Genomic DNA, 21,518 nt, shown 5'->3' on the forward strand with positions numbered 1-21,518 from the left:
CAGGATCTCCAGGAGTGAGCGCCCAGCTCGGGGACAGCCCAGCAAATACTCACACGGGGCTGGGCACAGAGTTCTCCAGCTCATCCAAGAGGCTCTCCACACTGGGCCGCACATCCTCCAGCCCCCGGCCTCCGTTTCGCTTTGGCTTCTCCTTCATGAGCGGCCCTGCTTTGCCCCCCAGGAGATTGTTACTCTCCGGGACGCCATAAAGGGGACTCAGGGCACCGGGCAATGGGGGGCTCGATTCTGCTTCATCTTGGAAAAAAGGGGACAAAATGATTGCTCGTCCCTCCGTCCCCCAGGAACCCAAAGGCTCACGAGAGGCCTGGACTGACACCATACCTGCAGAGAAGCCGGAAGGACTACGCTGCACTGCGTTCAGCTCCAGTAACAGCCGGTCCAGCTCAGAGAGGTTGCTGCCCAGGGAGGAGCTCATCACGGTGGGTGACGGCTCTGCTGACTTCTGCTTGTTGGGGAAGCTTCAAGAAGCAGAGGAGAGAAGTGAGACCTCACCACCTTCCACTGGATGTGGCAGGCCCCAGATGCTCATGGCCCAAGAGGTGGAATGTTAAAGTCTCCTCAGCACGGAGGCGGAGGGCAGGGAAGGAATGTGGTGAGGCAAGGAGGAAGGAAGCTTTGCTTCAGTTCCTCAACTGCACAGATGCTGTGACAGCCCAGCCCGCCATGACATGGCAGAGGGAGCCGCTGACAGGCACAGGGCCTGGCAGGGGCCTCAGGGCCTCTGTAGTTAAGCCAGTGGCGCGGGGTGCTGGCTCTGTACCTGTAGACGTGTTCCTCCTCGCCTGCTCGGGAACAAAGGGAGCCGACACTGTCCTGAGGGTTGGAGGCACTGGAATTTTTGGTGCTGGAGCTGTATATGGGCGATGGGGATGGAGGCTGCGGAGGGAAGAGTGATCAGGCCCTGTCCCCACGGACAGGCAGGGACAGGAGACAGGAGCAGCCGGCCCCCAGGCAGCCCCTGCTCACAGCCGTCTCACCAGGGAATTTCCGAGGCTGGTCAGGTGATTAATACTTGGCCACTGGTCCCTCACATGGTGCATAGGAAGGACTGTGTATTACTGTGGACAGTCCATTCCCCCAGCCTCTTCTCTCCAGTGACTTGACTCATCCCTGGGAGATCAGCTCCTTTTACCCCAAGTCCCTAAGGGCTTCTCAGATACCCACCCCTTACCTGCTGGTGAGCGTATCTGGAACCACTAGGCTGCCATTGGTCTAAGGGGTCCAGGACTGTGCCATTGAGGGCCTCGCTGGATGGGGGCGGTGGGACCGGAGGTGGCACTGCAATCTCCTGGTAAGTGTGGTTTCCAGTTGGGTAGGAGTAGGGGGGCTCCTCTGACAAGAACACTGGCCGTTTGGAGATGTGGGAGGTGGTGGACTCCAAGTCTGCCAGCAGGGCGTCTGTAACGAGAAGGTGTCAGCCTGTGAGAGCTGGCCCTCCCTCAGGTTCACATCTGCTGTGCTGTCCCCGGCCCAGACTGAAAGAGCTCTGGAGGCTTTCTCGGGCTCATCCCTGGGGGTTAGGTGGTTAGCTCTGCATTCCTCCTGACAGGGCTGTGCTGAGGCTGCCGTAAGCTTCTATAAGCCTGCCTGGAACTTCTGACTCCACGGGGTGACTGGGAGAACCAGGGGGTGGGGGGAGTCCTGAATCACGGCACAGGGAGTGGCTGGGTAGACAGAGCCAGGCCAGGAGGTAGCCCTAGGGTGCACCTGTCCTCCAGTTGAGGGGGACAGAATTCCATGCTCTAAGCTCCTCCCTAGGCTACAGGCTACAGGTAAGGTATGCAAAGAGGCTGGGCACTGGCAGGAAGCCAGCTCAGCGCTCACCACCCCCTCAACAGGCCCGTTTGGGGGTGGGGGGGCAGGACTGTTCTGCTGACTGCCTCTGCCAACTGGCAAGGAGCCCGACTTAGAGGCTCCAGGGCCCCATGACTGTTTAACTGTAACACAGGGGCCCAATCGTCCCTCGAACGCAAGCTGCCATTACCCCAGCATGCGGTAGCCTACAAGGCTCAGGCTCTTGACAGGAAGAAAACGGCTAGAGAGGCAGAAGCTGGAAGTGTCGACCTTCCTGCCTTACTCCTCCTGTGTTGAAACCCTCTACAGTGCTGTGGCCTGGGTAGAGTCCAGCCCTGAACGCCACACCCTCCTTCCTGGACTGCTCACTGACCTGTTTATGCTTAGCTTCTAGTGATCTGCTACCCTGGCCCTCACAAGTGACAATCACAAGCGCAGTGGCCGTATTCCACACCTACTGGGCACCGTGTGAGGCATTTACACACGTGGTCACAGGTGACCCTTCTGGTGACCTAAAAGGATAAAACTACTCTCTTCAGAGCTGAGGAGAGTGGGCTTGGAAGCTCTGGGTCCCTGCCCCAGGTAGCAGGGCAGGAAAGGACAGGGTCACATGACTTCTTAGCCTCCCCAGGCTCCAGAGCCCAAGCCTCCAGGAGACTACTGTGCTCATACTCACACGGTGACAAGATGGTGCCAAACCTAAGGAGCTGGAGCTTGCCCGCCCAGCTGTCAGTCTGACCTTTGCTGCAGCCCTGTCCCCAGCCCCATTCCCACTCAGAGGACAGGGAAGCGAGGACTTCATCAGGCCTCTGAGACCATGCTTTCTCCCAGCAGCCCTGCTTACCAACAGCACTAGGGTGGGCACACCTACCCCTGGCTCCTGCCGTACAGTTGGACGAGAAGCTGTTCCGAGGCCCAGACCCTGGGTCCCAGCCTCCCAGGCTGGAAGAACTCAGCTCCTGTGGACCCACCCCTTCCAGCTCCCCTGGAGGAGTTCTGACTTCCTGCCTCCAACAAACCGGAACTCCAGGAGTCTCTCTGTGTCTAGGTAAGGGCATAAAAGGAACTAAGGTCCAGGCCAATCCCAGAGGCGTCTCCAGGGCCACACCTGCTGTCCATTTCCTCTGGGCCCAACCCACCGTAGGCGGAACCCCTCTTTCTCCATCTTGAGGCTACTGGGGAACCCTGTATGCTGCACAGAGAAGGCAACAACAGATGCAAACCCTGGTGGGGCTGGTGAGAGCAGCTGCCAGTCCTGAGCCACCGCTACCAGGGCCGGGAGCTTCACATACGGATGGACCCTGTCGTCCTCCCCAACAACAGAAACGTAGAAGGCTAGGCTGAGGTCCCCGTCACCAAAGTCCCCCTTTACAATTCCCCGGGCTCCAAACCCTCCGAGGTAGACAAATGCCTTCCCTGACAGACGGTGAATCAGGGATCCCACTGCCCACACATGGCCCCCTGTGCCCTGTACCGGAGCTGTGGTCCTGCATCTGGCTTTCTTGGTGTATGGGCTGGGTTTGGTTTTTTGGTTTTTTGTTTGTTTGTTTGTTTGTTTGTTTTCTATTCTATTTTCATGGCCCTAGAGATAGAACCTAGAGCCCCTCGCAGAGTCAACCCCACCACTGCCTCTAGGTGGAGCCTAACGCTTAGGCTGAGACAGGCTCTGCTTATGTAGGCCAGGTGGCTCCAGACTCAATCCTCCTGCCTCAGCCACCACACTTAGCTTCCACGAGCTCTTTCCACTTGTTTGTTTTCTTCCGTGTGTGCGCGTGTGCGCCCGAGCCTGTGTGTGTATGTGTGTGTGCGCGTGTGTGCGCGTGTGCGCCCGAGCCTGTGTGTATGTGTGCGTGCGCGTGTGTGCGCCCGAGCCTCTGTGTATGTGTGCGTGCACGTGTGTGCGCGTGTGCGCCCGAGCCTGTGTGTGTATGTGTGCGTGTGCGTGTGTGCATGTGTGCGCCCGAGCCTGTGTGGACATTGGAATCAGTGTCTGCTGTGTTCTTTATCGTGTTCCACTGTTTCTGTAGGTTGTCACTTTACATTTTTTTTAAAGATTTGTTTTATATTATATGTGTCTAAGAGTTTTTTTTTTATTTGTTTCGTTTTGTTGTTTTGTTTTTTAGAGACAGGGTTTCTCTGTGTAGCCCTGGCTGTCTCGGAACTCTCTCTGTAGATCAGGTTGGCCTGAAACTCAAGAGATACCCCTGCCGCTGCCTCCCAAGTGCTGGGACTAAGGGCGTGCACCAGCGGCCACCACCCCCACCCCGCTCCTAGGACAACCTTGTGGAGTTAGTCCTCGCCCACTTCTGTAGTGTTCTGGGTTACACTCGACTCACCATCCCAGCAGCTCAGCTTCTGTTGCTTTCAGAGTCACACGTGGTCTCTCTATGCAACCCTGGCTGTCCTACAGCTCTCTGTGTAGACCAGGCCAGCCTCCACACCTTGTCTTTTGAGGGGGAAGGTGTCACTAAACTGGCTGGCCACAGAGTCCCCGGGGTCCGCCTGTTCCCACCCCCATGGCACTGAAGGCATAGACTTGCACTGGCACACGGGGCCGTCAGTGGGAGCTGAAGACTCTGGCCCTGAGTTTGCACACCACGCCCTTTAGCCACTGATTCACACACACACACACACACACACACACACACACTACTTGTTTCCCTCCTTCTTTCCTTTCAGTTTATGAAGAAGAGTGGTTTGGGGCCAGCGAGATGGCTTAGATGCTTGCTGCTAAAACTGCTGCCTTGAGTTTTATCCCTGGAACCAACATGGTAGACGGAAAGATAACTCCTGTAAGCTGTCCTCTGACCAACACACACACACACACACACACACACACACACACACACACACTCACCCACACATACACATGCGCACACGCACATCAAACAAGATATGCTTAAAAAAAGGAGGCTGAAGAGACAGCTCGGGTTAAGAGCACAGACAGTTCATACAGAAGGCCCAAGTTTGGTTTCAAGCACCCACAGCAGGTAGCTTATATCCTGCTATAGGGGTTTCCACAGCCTTTGGCCTCCGTAGGGACCCTCACACACGCACACAAACACAGAGAGACACAGACACACCGAAAACTAAATTGTAAATACAAGAAAAAAGACTCGTCGAGTTTACAGAAGAGTTGTGTGTCACATGAATCCAGATGGACGGACCGGGCCCTGAACTCGGGCCCAGTTCAACTCCAGGACTACTGACCTCTTGTCTTTAAGGCCCAGTCTAATCAGTCAGGTGTCTGTGTTGGAGACACCTCCACAGTAAAGCCACTTGGCTACTCTTGCAGAGGACCTGGGTTCAGTTCCTAGCAGCCACGAGGTGGCTCGCAACCACCAGCAACTCTAGTGCCAGGGGAACCCCACCTCCTCTCAGACTCTGTGGGCACCACATGCATTTAATCCACTTACATAGATGCAGGCAAAGCACCCATACACATACGATTTTCAAAGTTACCTTTATTTATTGTCGATTTGTGTGCACGTGCACACGAACGTGGCCATCAGGGGAATACGTGCAAGAGCCCACCCTCCCCTTCCCATCTGTGACGGGATCTGCACTGCGCATGTGAGTTTCTGTGCTGGGGTTGCAGACTCACACCACTGTCTGGGTTCACACGGGAGCTAAGGATCTTGGGCTTGCCTAGCAAATGCTGTTACCCACTGAACTATCTCTCTGGCCCTCGCTGTGAGTAATTCTTACCCTGCAGTGTCAGTGAGCTTTACAAGGGCTGGCCCACAGTGAAATGCACCAGTTGCCAAACATCAGACCTAGTTACTCTGTGACATCTAGAAAAGGATCCTCCTTAGTCTTTCCTGAGTAAAACCGGCTTCAGCCATGAAAAGAGTCTGGACCAGAGACACAGAGGAAGAAAGGAACATTCAAAGCCATGCGTGACAGTGCATGCCTTTAATCCCAGCACTCAGGAGGCAGAGGAAGGTGGATCTGAGTTCAAGACCAGCCTGGTCTACATAGCAAGATCCAGGACAGCCAGGACTGCACATAAAAACATTGCCTCAGAAAACAAAAACAAAAAAAGAAAGGATCATTCAAAACGCTACGTATATAGGTATGCATGCGTGCACACATGCGTGTGCCAAGGAGAAAACACACCATTTCCCAATTTCCTCTAAATGTCTGCCTACTGTAGAGAGAGAAAACTTTAGCAGGTGCCTACCCAAGCACAGCCATTGACATGGCTTCCTCTTCTGTACCCTTACGTAGTCCTTGCCTGGTAGCTAGTATAGGAACTTGGAGTCCCCATGCCGCAGGGCCCCTCACTAGTTGCTAAGGTGACATAGGAGGCAGGCGAATCACTAAGGCTCTGGGTCCTGTGCTGTAGACGCACAGCATTTCCCATGGCACAAACTGTGAAAGGCTAAGTCCCCGAACACTGCCGACTCCTCCCCTGGCTTGAGTAAACACAGTCAGGGTGAGGCTTCACTCAGCAACCTCCAACCTGCCCAGATTCCTCAGTTCAGCCTTTTGCTAGCTCTACGTTTACAAGAGATGTTGGAAACTCCTTCAACTCACACCCCAACGGCCCCTTCCTTTAGTATAGGGGTCAGACACAGATCCACCACCTCTGTCCTGCTTCTAACATGCTACAGGAGTCGGTGCTGGGGCACCTCAAAGTGCTTCAGCCTCACCCAGGGAACTGTAGGGTCCGGGCCTGACACCGCTTCAACTAAAGCCGGGGCCAGAAGCTTGAACCCACTGAAGGGGAAAGCAAGGGTCACTGGGCAGGACTGTGCAGCCCTGGGTATGGATGGGCAAAGAAGGGCTGGGTGCAAAGTACCAGCTGGCCAGGGGGACAAAAATCACAGTGCTAGGTATGCACAGTAGAGTGAGCATGCAGGCCGTTCCCTGCTGACCACCAGAGGGAGCCGTTGGTCCATCACCTTCCTGCCAGCAGGGGTAACCTCGTGCAACCGCAGAATTTTCTTGCTGAGCTGGGGAAAGACTAGGGAGTCCCCGGCCATGGTGGGAAGTTTCAGTCTCAAGAGAAGCTAGAGCCTAAGGCACAGAGCTGGCACAGAAACCAGCCTGGGTGCCAAGACGCTGGGCACACAAATTGGGACATCTGGGGTGCAGTCAGGGTGGCATGAAGTTCAAGGGCTCCACAGACCAGAGGGACAAACACTTCCATTACCTCTTCTGCAAACGCAAGGCACAAGCCTGAAACAATACCAGCTTCAAGCCCGGAGCCTGCCCTGGAGCACAGCACTCTACAGAGAGTACCGGTGGGACTGGGAGAGATCTTGGTGGCAGCACAACTCTCTGGGTTTTTAGTTTTTAAATTCGCTTATTGGAGGAGGAAGAGCATGCGCGTGCCAAGGGGTGACGTGCAGGGCAGAGGCCAACGTTCAGGGAGTCAGTTCTCTCCCTGTACCATATGGAGCCCCCGCAGAAAGGAGAGCCAAGAAGAGAATCCACAAACCCTTCCCGCCCCCACTCCCATGCAGAGCTGTTTCCCAAGCTGTGCCCCCTGGGTCCTGGCTGCCCCCAGCCGTCTTAGGTATGTGATAAAATCTGTCAAAAGGCAGAGAGTCCTGGCACTGGCTGGATGCCAAGAGTGGTGAGCTACAGGTCCACCCAGGGTGGTTCAAGGTCTATGGCCGGAGCTGGGGCCCCAGCCATTCCTCGGGGGGGGGGGGGGGGGCTGGGCGTTATGGCCTGCACACAGGGATTTTGGGCACACACTGCCTGCTCACTGGGTGAACTGCCTGGACGGGGCTTGTGCCTCAACTGTCCTGCCTGCCCCACGCTTCCAGGAATTTTAAGCTTAGGATTCAAATCAAACAAGAAAACCGGGCTGGAGAGATGGCTCAGTGGTTAAGAGCACGGACTGCTCTTCCAGAGGTCCTGAGTTCAAATCCCAGCAACCACATGGTGGCTCACAACCATCTGTAAATGAGATCTGATGCCCTCTTCTGGTGTCTGAAGACAGCTACAGTGTACTTATATGCATAAAATAAATAAATAAATCTTTAAAAAAAAAAAAAAACAAGAAAACCAGCACAAAGTGCCTACTGGGCACTGGGATTGAATCATCCTCAGTCAGTAAATGGGAGGTGCTGGACAGACAGGAGTGCCCTGCTAGAGTACCCTCAACTCTGAAGACAAGGAGCGTCCTATCTAGTGCTGGGGCAGCAGTCGGAGAGAGAGCATCATTCTGCCCAAAGCAATGCCTTGGAGCAGGACCTGAGCGGCTGCAGCTCTTGGTTGTCAACTTGACTGGAATTAATAAAGCCCAGGCAGCTGGGGTCACCTGTGAGGAATGTTCGCTCAATTACATGATTTGAAGTGGAAAAACCCAGTTTTAGTCTGGATTTGTTTGTTTGTTTTTAAACTTTGAACTAGTGGGCTCTGGAAATGCTCTTGGCCAGTGAGCCATCTCTCCCGCCCCCCTCATGCCAATCTTCTGAGGTGAGAAGATCTGCTCTTAAGCTGGACCACACCATCTGTGGGCAGCCTATATAAAGGGATGGCTCGAGCTCGCTCGCTCTCTCTCTCTCTCTCTCTCTCTCTCTCTCTCTCTCTCTCTCTCTCTCTCTCCCCCCCCCCCCTGCCTCCCTCCTTCCCTCCCTGCTGGCAAGTCCATTCCTTACTGGCATTAGAGCCTACTTCTTGGGGATTGTGGTGTGTAGAGGAATGTTATGCACACAGGTTCGCCTCTTCAGGGGAAGGGATGTGTACCGGTTTCCCACCCGGAAGGCTGGAGGTGGATGTAGTTAATACCCAGCCCATACCCCAATCCCCCAGACTATCAGGCCTATCCCAGACTCTTCCTCCCCAGACCTTTATCCTGAACACTGTTTCTCAGTCAATAGAACCCATCCCTAGGGTAGGTGTCACATGGACTTTGTAATTTGAAGGCCTCTCCAATGACCTAACCGCACCAGATCCTCCCCTGGGCCCTTAAGCTGTAGCACAGTTAGCAGAGTCACTGTGCTTGCCTTGGCGCTCACAGGGACCCCCACACTGGTGTGTACCTAAGACCAGACCAGCTGAGATAGCCTACCTTGTGGACTAAACAACGTCTAAATTCTTAGACCTTTTGATGGTAGACACCATTGTCGGGCTAGTGGGAATACAGCCATAAGTCACTCTAATGTGTGTGCGCGTACATGCATGCAAGCGTGCGAGCATTGAATATGTATTCCCTGGGTAAGTTCTGTTCCTCTGGAGAACCCTGACTAACACACCTCCCCATCAGATCTCCAGTTCTGAGCCCACGGCTAGAACAGAATGCACTGGGTCACCTTTCTTGCCCTGTCCAGCTACAGGCTGCCTGCCTGGGCCCTCACCGTGCCTGGCCCACTGTCCACAGCCCCATGCTGGAGCAGAGAGCTGGTTCTCAGGGAGACCCACTTCACCATGCCTTGTATCCCTGGGGCCTGGCCAGGCACAGCACACAGCATTCTTCCCATCACCTTCCTGCATCAGATGGACGGAGCAGCCACATGCCCCCTGAGAGCCTGGGCACAGGGGCTGCCACAGCTGAGGACTTTGCCAATGGCCTGCAGTCTATGCGTCAGTGCTGTGTGAGGCCTGAATCGCAGTCAGACAGAATTAGGAGCATAAGTACCTGCTGTCCAGAGCCAGAAGACACGTAAGGAGCTTGTTACCCTGTTATGCCCCCAAAAGGGCTCAGTCTCCTGCTGATCACCTGGGTGGCCCAGGTAGTAACCTAAGGGCCCTTACATCTGCTCAGACCGAGGGACCTACGCAGTGGGTGGGCTCAGCCTTACCAAAGAAGGAACTCAGGAATGGTCCACCATCTCACCCCCTGGGTGAGACTTCTCCATTTGGAAGGAGGGAGGAGCTAACGGCAGACCTGCCCCTCCCCCTCCTGTGACTCCAGCCCAGTCCCTGTCCCCTCAAGCCACCAGAGACCAAGAGCAGTTAGAGCAGAGGTAATCTAACCCATGGCAGGGTACTTTTCTTCAGTGAGTAACTCCCCAGGAATGGAAAGCTGGTATATTTATCCTGGTAACTGTTCTATCCAGGGAAGACGGCTGTGGCCGGCATGCCAATACCGGATGAAGCCAGATCTCTGTCCTAGCCAGCCTAGGGACCTAAGGCCTCGACACTCAGTAGGAATTCAATTGTTCCCCCCTGAAGCTGAGGACTGAACCCAGGGCACCACTGAGCTAAATCCCCAACCCCGAATTCAATCTTCTAGAGGGAGTTTCCTTCACAGTTGGATTCTATGCCCTCATCAACTGTCCCCTCTCAGAGAATTAAATTCTAGAGATGGACAACCTCACTCTGTCTTGCTGGAAGAGACACTGGAAAGGATGGGAACAGCCAGCATAAAGGAGGAACTGGGCTATCCTGTCAGTCTTCCTGGCCATGGCCCTGCCTATCAAAGTGGATGTAGTTTGAGCTGCCCCCATTTCTGAGCAGGTTCTAAGGAGGGGAAAGGATGAGATGATATTTATACAGCAAGTGAGCTCATCAAGACTTTGTCTCACTCCAAGGCATCACTACTGTCTGAGCCCCAGACAGGAGCTGCTCTCCCAACCCGGGCAGGAGAGCCGGCTCCATACCATAGTGTCATCTGAATATTTAACAACCATGCCTGCAGGCTGTGAAGACTCAACCGCCAAGTTTCCCTAGCTGACTCACGCTTTGCTCAACAGGAGCTGCCCTGAAGGAAGTGTGGGCTGGGTGACAAACAGGAAACCAGGGGAAAAGGTCTACAGGTCTCCAGCCGGCAGCAGACAGGGGCTGCCTGGTACAGTTGCCTCTTCCCAGCTCCCACATGCCAAAAGCAGATTTCCAGTTTTCAACCGGGCCCTGCCTTCCGGAGGCTCACACAACTGGAGTATGCAGGCCGGTCCCCTCTCTTTATTGGATACCTGGCTTGCACCCAAGGGCACAAGGCACAGGTGAGAGGAGATATAAGAAAATAAAGGCTGGGTGCTTCTGTGAGGTCACCCTGAGCTCTAGGCAGACTTTACCAGGGCCCTTATGAAGTAGGTACTCACGTGCACACCCCAGACCACAGCTGCCGTGGTCGCCTCCAATCCATGTCTGTACGTGCCTGCAGCCAGACCCAGCCACACACCCAGGTGAGGGCGTAGCAAACTCCCACCTTAAGAACTCATCATGAGAGCCCCTCCCCCACGGTCCCAGAATGCCTAGACACACTTCCTTGGTCAGATCTTAGTGCCTCTTCAACTCACCCACAGACTCTAACCCCACCCCCCATTGTTTTTCTACTTAGCCCTGGCACTTGCTCTCACTCTAGACCAGGCTGTCCTCAACTCAGAGCCACCCAGCCGCCAGCCTCTGCCTCCCAAGTGCTGGGATTAAAGGTGCGTTGCTGACTGGAGCCCAGGGGATTCCTGTCCTGGAAATGTCCCTGGTCTGTTCCAGCATGGCTCCAGGCCCTTCCTGCAATCCAGGCTCTTCCAAGTCTACAGCCCAGCGAGCAGGGCGGCTCCTCGGCTGCTCCCCCTGCTAATCACCAACAGAGGTTAGGAGGGGCTCAGCGGTGAGTCATCTCTGGCCCCACAGAGACCTGAACAAAAAGTTCAAAAGTTTGCCTGTTTCTGGGATGAGCTGTAGTCTCTCCACAGTGTTTATGGACTTAAAGACACAGTTCTGCTCTTTCTTTACTCGTCAGATTCTGACTGGTGAACGCAGCCCCAAACAACTGAGACAGCTCCCATGCTCGTCAAGCGGCTGGTTTCTGCTCACCTGGCTACCCGCCCTCCTCTGGCTCCCACGTGCAACTGGGAGGTCCCCACTGGGCCTCTCCACATCACAGCCACTCTTTCTCATTATCATCTGAGCCAACAATACGGTCAATTGAGCATCAGAAACCAGGCTCAGTCCCTTGTCAGAGTCTCTGTCACCTCCCAGGGTTCTGCTAAGCCCACTTCCAGTAGACAAAATGGTTTGAACTTCCTGACTGCCCTCCCCACACACACACACTTTTTATTTTGAAGCTATGGTTCCTTACACAGTTCAGGTTGGCCTGAGCCTTGGCTCCGCTGGGCTCCGCTTTGCTGAGTGTTAGGATTGCACCACTCCCAACTAAAAGCCCACCTCTTCTGTGTGGGTCCCCACTTCACCCTCACCCCGCCCCAGAATCCTGTGGAGGAACTTCCTCCCACCCTTTCTGGCCTCTCAGGAGTGAATGTGTGCTGGGAAAAGCGTGGAGTCACAATACAGTCCTGGGCGTGCAAGCCCTCCATGCTCGGCCCCCTGTAGGAAATGGTGTGTAGTGTGTGCACATGGCCCAGGCACGCCTTCCTGAATATGCAATGGTTGAGTTGGCGTCGGTCTTGAGACAGTTCGCTGTATTCCTCAGGCTGCCGTCACTAGGACTCAGCGTCCTGAATAGCTGGGATTGCGAGCAGGAACCACCATGCCCAGTGGCTTATGTGCTATTTTGTTCTACATTTTTCAAGGGTTGCAGACATGGCTCGGCAGTTAAGAGCGCGCACTGCTTTTGCAGAGGACCCAGGTTCATTCAGTTCCCAGCACCCACTTGGGGCTTCACTTCCCAGGGGACCTGAGTCCCTCTTCTGGCTTCCTCAGGCACCAGGTAAGTTAGGAACCTGCTAAGCTGTCATCCTCACCCGCCACTAGATGGACTGTGTCTGTGTGGGCACACCCATGTGAGTGTGCGAGCCTGCAGAGTCCATCTCCGGGGGCAGATTCCCCTTGGGGCTGCAGTTACAGGGGTAAGAAGCTGTCAAGGGAGGTCCTGAGAACCAAACTCAGGTCCTCTGCAAGAGCAGTACACACTCTTTTTTTTTTTCCTTTTCTTTTCTTTTTTTTTTTTTTTTTTTTTCCGGAGCTGGGGACCGAACCCAGGGCAAGCGCTCTACCACTGAGCTAAATCCCCAACCCCAGCAGTACACACTCTTAACCACTAAGCCATCTCTCCAGCCCCAGATGGGATTTTAAGATATTTCTTTTCCCCATTTCCCCAGTGCAGGACTTAGGACCTCATGCAGTGTAAGAGCTACAGCACTGCGCTGTGTTTCCTGGCTCCAAATATTTCTGAACCCTCAAGTATAAGGCCACAGATGCAGAGGGCAGACACTCCCAATGCCTTCTTTGTCTTTGCCAAGGGTAAGGACAGAACCCCTGCAGTTGACACTCCCATCTTTGAGCCTCTCAGAAAGTGAAGCCAAAGGGCCCTCACTCCCTGCTTTGGCCTTGATCACAACTTCCCTCTTTAGCAGGACTGGGACTCCCACCCCGCCCTCCTGCCCCCACCCTCTTCCAGCCTGTGTGTGTGTGTGTGTGTGTGTGTGTGTACAAACAATATCAAATGCAGTCCAACCTCTCCGTCCTCCAATTGCCTGTTACCTTCATGTTCATATGTCCAGGATACAAAGGAGAGCAGGAGCCCACTAAACCTTAAGGAAAACCCAGAAGGCCCTCTGGGGACCAAGTTAACACAGAAGCAAGAAGTCGAAGTCACTGTCTTAAATCAAACTAGCAAGGCTGGGTTCTGGAGGCAATGAAACTGCAATGGGACAGACAGACAGACAGAACAGACAGACAAGCAGAGGCAGAGACAGAGACAGAGGCTTCCGAGAGTCCTTTGCACACACTTGGGGCCTTCGGTGCACAGGTTCACACAGCATCACAAGGCCCTCACTGTCCCCACATAAAGCCACGCTGTATGCGTCACAGATTGGGCTGCTCTGGTGTCACGTGGCTCCTCTGTACACCCTCCTGGTGACCACCCCACCCCACCCACCCCCGCCAGGCACTTTGCCACAGTGGAGGTAACAGCCTCCCCAAGAGAGAAGCAGGTGACGCGATCCTTGCTCACCAGCTGGTGAGCGTTTACTAGACTGTTAGGAGCTTCCGCTTACCACGCGTACCTCACAGAGCTCACTGAGTAATGGGTGAGAAGCTTGGAGAAAGTCATCATGGTGGCTGGCCTCCCACTCTAGCACAGAGGCACACGATACATAAATCTGCTTCACTGATGGTCATGTCCCCTGGAACAGCACAGGGAAGGAAGGAGCTGGAGCCAGGGATGGCAGCCAGGGATCCTGAGAGCTGTGGCAGGCCATCACTAACTTGGGCCTTCTTGCTGAGCAAACCACTGACCTCACCCGTTTATGACTGGGGTTCATTCCAAGTCCTCCTTGGAGAACATCAGCTGAGCCCAGCAGCCTCCAACTCACTCCTCAGCAGAGGCGGGACAGAGGAGACAGGGCCTTCCGTGCTCCCCACTCCTCCCCACTCCCCGTCCACTGCAACTGGGCCTGAGAGCCCTGCGACTTTGAATCTGGAGCTACCTAAGCTCCAAAGGCCCTGAGAAGTTAGGCCAGGAAGGAGCAGGGAGAGTGCAGAGTGTCACAGAGGGACCACAGACAGGGCTACACGGCAAGGCAGTTGCTCGGGAAGGGAGAAATAACCCTTCCAGCACACCTGCCTGATCTGTGGTACACCAGGTCAATCGCAGCCGCTCCTTTATCTGAGCACTGCCAAGCAAAGCAAGGACCCCCCAGGCACAGACCTGCAGCCTCACAGATGAGGCCACAGGCAGACAGAGCTTCCTATACACACCACACCAGGCAGAGAAGGATGAGACAGACAGCTGGCTCGAACACGCGCGTGCATACTGCGCACACACACACACACACACACACACACTCCAGGTCGTTCCAGGTTTGCCCTCTGTAAATGCTCTTCCCACAAGGGCACGAGCATGCCTGGGTAAGAGAGGACTCAGCCAAGAGCTAACCTTGGCCTCACCTCAGGCCTGATGTACAATCAATCAAGAGGTTGGCCAGCAGTCATCAAGTACTGACATATGTGACAATCTGCTTTTACTGTGAAAAAAAATCAACTCAAGTGGGTTCAAGATGGCACCACCAAATTTCCTACATATGTACCCAATGAGAGAGAGCTCAGAGACCTCAGAACCGCCCCCCCCTCCTCTAGTCAGAACTTGAGTTGAAACAGCCATCTTGGATAGCCAGGTGTTCTAAGAAATGAGGAAGCAGCAAACTGGCTGCCCGAAGAATTCCCTCATCAACCCTCAATGACACCTTTGCTTCCCTAGAGGAACTGACACCATCCAACCCCGGGTCCCCTCAGTCTTACAATTTTAGGAAGCCATCTGCTGAGCTCAGAGCTCCAGGAAATGCCGGGGCCCCTTGACAGCTGGTGTCACCACAGACAGTTGGCACCTCCTGAAAAAGAGCCATCCCACGCAGAGGCTCTCGGACTCTTCCCAGACTCCTGCCCACAAGCCTCACTTGCTAACAGGTGACCCGCAAACTCAGCAGGAGGCCCTGGTGGCGGTGACAGTGCCTCCCACAAAGGAAGAACAGCTCCATCCTGTCCCTGTCCTGAAAGGGTAGGGCAGGTCTCACTAGAAGGGCAGATCGTCTCCAACTCTCACAGTGGGAAATCTGCCTCTTCCTGGACAGGAAGGAAGCACGTGGGGGCTGCAGTCACACTGGGGAAACCACACAGGAGGAAACGGGAAAGCAGGCCTTCCTGAAACAAAATGCGTCTGCGACCTCTGTGCTCGCTCCGCCTGGCTGGCAGGACTCACATGCAGGTGAAGTAAGATGCAGGGAGGATGAAGCAGAGCGGGGGCAGCGTAAGGTCATGTGACCAGCCTGACCGAGGCCCACCAGCCCTGAGCTGCAGCCTCAAGCCAAGCACCAGCCCAAGCTCACTCACACCAGCCAGCGCTCACTCATACCATCGCTGGAGGAGTCTGTGACCGGCTTCAGAGGCAGAGGGATCCAAGGCCTCTGCTTGGGTTGGCTCAGCCAGCCTACCCTCCCTGCTGGCTACCCCAGGAGATCAAGGGGAGCAGGGAGTGGGGGTCAGAGCAGGGTGGGTCCTACCACATCCCCAATCTGGATTTTCCTGCAGGAGACGGTCTGGGGCTCAGGGAGCCCAACCCAGCAGAATGAGGACAGATGGTCATAACAGCGCCTGGCCGAAATGCCCAGAAATATCACACAGGAAGTCCCCAGTGTACACACAGGGAACATTCCAAACGCTTGTTTGTCTGTTGGATTTTGAACTGTAGAGACAGTCTTCTAAGGGAAGCCGCGTTCTGAAGGGAAGCTGGGCAACCGTCCAGGCAGGCTGTCGCCTCACCTGAGCCACAGGTGTGTCCTACGCACGCTGTCTAGAATGAGGTGTGGGAGACACAGCTCACCTGGGCTGGGCTGGCTGGAATTCACGTAGAGCACCTGAACTTCCTGCTTGGCCACGTATGGACACAGCTGTCTAGGAAACTGCTAAATCCCCCTACGACAAATGGGACAACTGCAAATCCCACAACTCCCTCACAACTCTGGGAGACAGGGGCCCAGCAGTTAAGCAGGCGACCTCTGTCAGAACAAAGCTGTGAGCCAGGGCAACCACTTCTCCTGCCAGTCTCGATGCCCAGACAGGAAGTGGTCACCACACAAGTCGGTGAGCTGATCTCTATCCCCTGCTCCACTAAGGAGTCGTCTGAGGTCAGCCATTTCTCCTTTACGAACCAAGGAAGTTTCTTTCCGCGTCTCCTTCATGCTGTACCCCAAACTGTGATACCCGCCTTCATGGATGCTATCCCCTCCAAGTTTTGAGATATACCTAGATGATGTCCCAGCCAGGAGAAGAGTGGTCCAATTTCTCTGACCGTAAACAAGATCTCCTGTTCCTCATGAAAACAAATTCAAACCCAGACAAAAGAACAAAGGTGACATTGACCTAGTACCCAAGTCCTCTGCCAAAAGGCACTGTGGGAAGGGGGCAAGGAGGCTCCCACGCTCCCCTGAGGATCTACAGACACTCAATGCTTGGGCTCCACTTCCACAGTGGAGCCACTGATGAAGTGGCCATGCTCCAGTAAACGACCCCTTACTGGTGCTCCTATAAGTAAGGCTAACAGAAGTCATTAGCTCCCCGAAATAACAAAGAACAGGTGACCAGTGGGAGTCGACAAAAGGGGAGTGGTGCGGGTAAACATAAGACGTTATACACATGGATAAAATGTCATCACTAAATACATAAGTCGTTATACACATGGATAAAATGTCATCGCTAGGGGCTGGGGATTTAGCTCAGTGGTAGAGCGCTTACCTACGAAGCGCAAGGCCCTGGGTTCGGTCCCCAGCTCCGAAAAAAAAGAACCAAAAAAAAAAAAGAAAAAAAAATGTCATCGCTAAACATATTGTGTATATTTGATATGTGCTAATAAAAAACAAAGACACCAGTGACTGCTAATCCTAAGAGTCAGTGTGTGGTACGCACCGGTGTGTGCGAGTGTTCGTGTGTGTGTGTGTGTGTGTGTGTGTGTGTGTGTGCACGTGTGTGCCTGGTGCACACGTGCCTACACAGCTCCGCACAAAGCTGGTGGGTAGGTGTGGGCACAGGATAGAGTGTGCATCTGTCCCTGGCACCCTGGTCTGTGACCTCAAGCAAACAGGTAAACCAGGTTCCAATACTCCCCATGAGATTGGGTCTGCCCATTTTGTGCCCAGCGACCTGTGGTAGCTTGTGGAGTGTGTACTGCTGGATATGTTCCATTCCAGGAATCCTTCACCTAAGGCTGACATGACACCAAAAGAGCTTTAGCCCAGCACCGCACTCGCCCTGACATGAAGCAGTGAGGTGTGAGCGCAGGGCCATGCTATCGTCAGCCCTGACCAGGCCGGTGCTTTCCCATCTCCTTTGCACTGTGACTATTGGGCGCTCCCTCCCCAGGGAAATGTGGTGGGGACCCACTGCAAAATGGTCTACAGATCTCCTGGAGGTCATCACCGTGTCGGTTGCTACTGTAAAAATCATATTCCTTTCTGGAGTCTGGGGGAGGGTCTCCATCCTTTCTCTGGAAGGGAAGACCAGAAAACAGTGGTCTTGCTTGAGGTCTGTCCATCCCTCCTAGGAGGCAGCCTCCGCACCTCAGCACCTCAATACTTAGTTGGTGGCCCCAATACCTTCTGACTGAGCACAGGAAGGACAAACACAGTCTGTACTGGAGAGCACTACATAGTGGGAGCCTATTATAGGATCAGCCGAGGTGGGAGTGGGGGTTTCTAGAAAGGTAGGAATAACCTGGGAAAGTGTCAGAACAGAGAATGAAGCCCAGAGTACAAGTCCCAGCGCAGCAGAGGGGAATCGAGGGCCCAGGGCCTGCAGAGTCTGGACTTACAAGGGCTTCCACAGAGGGTAGATGGCAGGGGAAGGCAGGCCCAGGCCTGCCTTTTCGATTGCTCAGTCAGGGTATGCAAACAGGATGGGAGGGAGGCCGGGCACAACCACAAGAACAAAAGTTACAAGGCTCTAAATGAAACAAGAAATCACCGAGATTGGGTGGATGTGGAGGAGGATGATCTTCCCCATGTGTCCTGTAGGGAGGACAGACAGGAACACTAGGGTCCCCCTCTCTGCCTGCTCCCATCTGTGCTGGGGGCAGTCTCAGCAGTCCACAGGCAGCTCCACAGCTCCCTTCCAGGAAGAAGGCTCAGCCCAGCACAGTATCAGGGGAGCCAGGTCCTTCCTTCTACAAGCTGACCCCAGAGGCCCTTCCAGGATATAATCTCAGGTGCCCTGCTCTCGTAGAGACCCCTCAGAACTGGCTGGTGAGTCAGGTACAGCTGAGCCTAGGGAGGTTTGACCCACATGAAGCAGCATCACACTGGAGGCTGACAAACACCGATGTCTAAGCCTCAGCTCAGCTGCTGTAACAAGGCTACCCCTAAAAGGCCACTCTATGGAGGAAGCATAAACGGGTGACTTCCTCACCCCTGTGATTCAAGCTGGTTGACTTACTTGAGATGCCCAACTAGGAGGACACAGGTACCAAGTCACAGTGAACGACCCCATCGCACGGTGAGTCCAAGCACACACAAGTACGTGAGCCTCCTCCCTCCAGGCCTCTGTGCTCCCACCCTCCTCAGACCACCCGCCCATCTTGTTTACCAGGTGAAATCTTGCCTTATCTGTTGAATCTCACACCCTGGTTTCCTCTTTGGCAACACAGGACTGAAAGAGTTCAATTTGTCTACCTAACAAAAAAGGAATGTGTTGGCCAAGGACCTCTTGTTAGAAGCTCTCAAATATTATCTCAGATCGGCCATTTCCTTAAAAGATGAAAGCCGGGGTTGGGGATTTAGCTCAGTGGTAGGGCGCTTGCCTAGCAAGCGCAAGGCCCTGGGTTCGGTCCCCAGCACCGAGGAAAAAAAAAAAAAAGATGGAAGCCTTTCGAAATGTCCATGTTTGTCTGCGGCGATGCTACCCAAGACAACCTGTCTCCTGTAAATACCCGTGTTCCAAGTAAAGTGAGCTTGGACAGCAATACAGAACCACTTCCTCCCTGGCCTGATTCTGTACTTGGTTTAAAGCCTTGCTTCTTTGCGCTCCCAAAGCTCTTTCTGGTTGAGAGCACATGTCAAAGTAGTAGGGACTGTGCGCCAATCTCCTTTAGCCCCTGAGCAGCTCAGAGAGGGCAGGGGACAGACAGCAGCACGCTCATGCTATCCCTCAGCCTAGGACAGTCAGACACTCAATGAACACCAGAAAAAATGAACCAACGACCCTGGCCAAGCCTCTGGCTGCAGCAGAGATCTGCCTCTCTACCTCAGTTCATGCTACCCCTCGACCCTCTGTGAGCACCCCACCCCGACCCTCTCCACCCTGACCCTCCATGAGCACTCAGTATATATGAAGCACAGAGAAGGCGAGTGCAGAGCAGAGCCCTGTGTCAGGAAATGCTCCATCTACTATGACCAAGTTACTACCTACTCCCCTCCAACCACATTACCCCTAACTCTGAAAAAAGAGGAAGGAAATGGAAAAAAGAAAGCAAAGGACTACTTCACAAGCCTCTGCGGCCGGAGCATAGCCCCTTGTGGGTACTTAAGGTTTCAGCTCACTGTGTGGCCCGCCTGGTTTCCTTCAAAGTGGGGGAGGGGAGCTCACTCCTCAGGAATTCGGGCACAGGCAGGGGCAGGGCCTGCCACTGGGCAGCACCTTGGCCTGGCGCTGAGCGGGGAGGGAGTCCTGAGGGGCTGATGGTCACCCCTATCCTGGTAGAGCAAAAGAAAGCAAACACGGTGAGCTGTGTTTTAGGGAACACTGCTGGAATGTGGGCTCCTGTGGGCTCTGCAGCCCAGCCTGCCCCAGGAGGTGGGTCTGAGTGAACTGAGGACTCAGCCAGGGAGGAAGACATTGTTTTTACATGAGAAACTGAACAGGAAAGTAAGGGGAAAAAAATGTTAAATTCTCTAGAACGTTTTGTTCTTTGTTTTTGGTGCTGATGACTGAACCCAGAGACCTACGGATGCCAAACACGCAGACTACAGTGATGTACAGTCCCAGCCACCCTCACACTGCCCCCCCATGCATATACACACGTATGTGTATGCACTTGTGTGTGTGCATGTGTGCGTGTGTGTGCATGCATGCATGTGTGCATGTGTGTGTGTGCATGTACGTGTGCATCTGTGTATGAGACAGAGTGGGTGGGGGGGCTTACTATCACTATGTAGCTGTCCTGGAATTCCCTCTGTAGACCAGACTGGTCTCAAACTCAGAGATCCACCTGCTGCTGCCTCCCAAGTGCTGGGATTAAGGCGTACGCTGCCGCCGCCGCCGCCGCCGCCGCCGCCGCCGCCGCCGCCGCCGCCGCCGCCGCCACCACCACCACCACCACCACCACCACCACCACCACCACCACTACTATTGCCAGGCAACTGAGAACAAATTCCAAAGGACAGACCACACTGTGTGTGTTTTATAATGTATGCAGGGGAGAATTATGACACAAAAAGCACAGAGAGGAAAACAAAAATTCACTATAATAAGAGCTTTTTATATTAATCAGGAATAGTTAAATATGGTTTGAAAGCAACTGATAGGTTAAACCTGCAAATAATTAAAATAATAAACCTATAAGTTCTAGCTAAATAAGTCTAGAGAAGAGAAAGCAGAATCCTAAAACTAACGACTCTGGAAGGCAGAACAAGAAAGGACAGAAGGTATGAACGGAGGACAAATGACAGATGAGGACTCAAGTCCCTGGCGGACAGTTAGATGTTAAAGCCCACAACGTCAAGTTAAATGTTCTCAGACCAATTAAAACACAACTTTGATTATGCTGGCTGTAAGAAACAAACTCTGAGGATAAGACAGATTCAAACACAATAGGGAAAGATGGATGGATGGATGGACGGGTGGATGGATGGATGGATGGATGGATGGATGGGTGGATGGATGGGTGGATGGATGGGTGGACGGGGCAAAACTCCCATGTTGGACAAGCCCGAGGCCAGCCCAGGTCTGTGGTGGAGGCTCTGCTCAGCAGAGGTTGGTCAGGTGCTGAATCCTGTATCCCAGGGCCTGGATGCTCTGGACGTCACAGATCCTCACGGATACCGGCTTTTACTGTGTAGACCTTGCCTACCAAGTTATCCAGGGTTGGTGAATAAAAACGCCTACCGCCAGAGCGGGGCAGAGGAGAGGTAGGCGGTGCTGAGGGATCCCAGGCTTCTGGTCTCAGGGAGAAAAGAAGGGAAGAACGGCCATGAGGGTCAGCCTGTCAGAACGTGGCAAATGATGTCTTGGGGTTATTGACAGGAAAGTAGACAAAGTAGTGTAGAGGGTGCTATCTACCCAGCTCTAGTGCTCTTAAGACTTACTATACATACATATAAAGGGTTGTGTCTTTTATTTGGGAACAAAATTATCTAATA

The 21,518-nt window shown here is 53.9% G+C and overlaps 1 protein-coding gene across 12 annotated transcripts in view; it reads right to left on the reverse strand.

Annotated features, from left to right (window-relative positions):
• Positions 1-21,518, reverse strand: part of Pxn (paxillin) — a 47,161-nt gene that overhangs the window by 10,158 nt on the left and 15,485 nt on the right. For 4 of the 12 annotated variants that reach the window (XM_063271540.1, NM_001408855.1, NM_001401038.1 and 1 more), the window contains exons 2-5: positions 1,193-1,419; positions 782-897; positions 343-479; positions 54-255 (exon numbers count right to left, since the gene is read on the reverse strand). In XM_063271540.1, the coding sequence (XP_063127610.1) occupies positions 54-255; positions 343-479; positions 782-897; positions 1,193-1,419 (682 nt within the window). Of the gene's footprint in view, positions 1-53; positions 480-781; positions 898-1,192; positions 1,420-2,659; positions 5,328-14,916; positions 19,421-21,518 lie in introns of those variants that run through there. The other 8 variants (XM_039089607.2, XM_039089603.2, XM_039089602.2 and 5 more) reach the window with 8 other exon arrangements.

The sequence above is a fragment of the Rattus norvegicus genome, chromosome 12 (assembly GCF_036323735.1).
Source record: "Rattus norvegicus strain BN/NHsdMcwi chromosome 12, GRCr8, whole genome shotgun sequence".
Taxonomy (NCBI): Eukaryota; Metazoa; Chordata; class Mammalia; order Rodentia; family Muridae; genus Rattus; species Rattus norvegicus.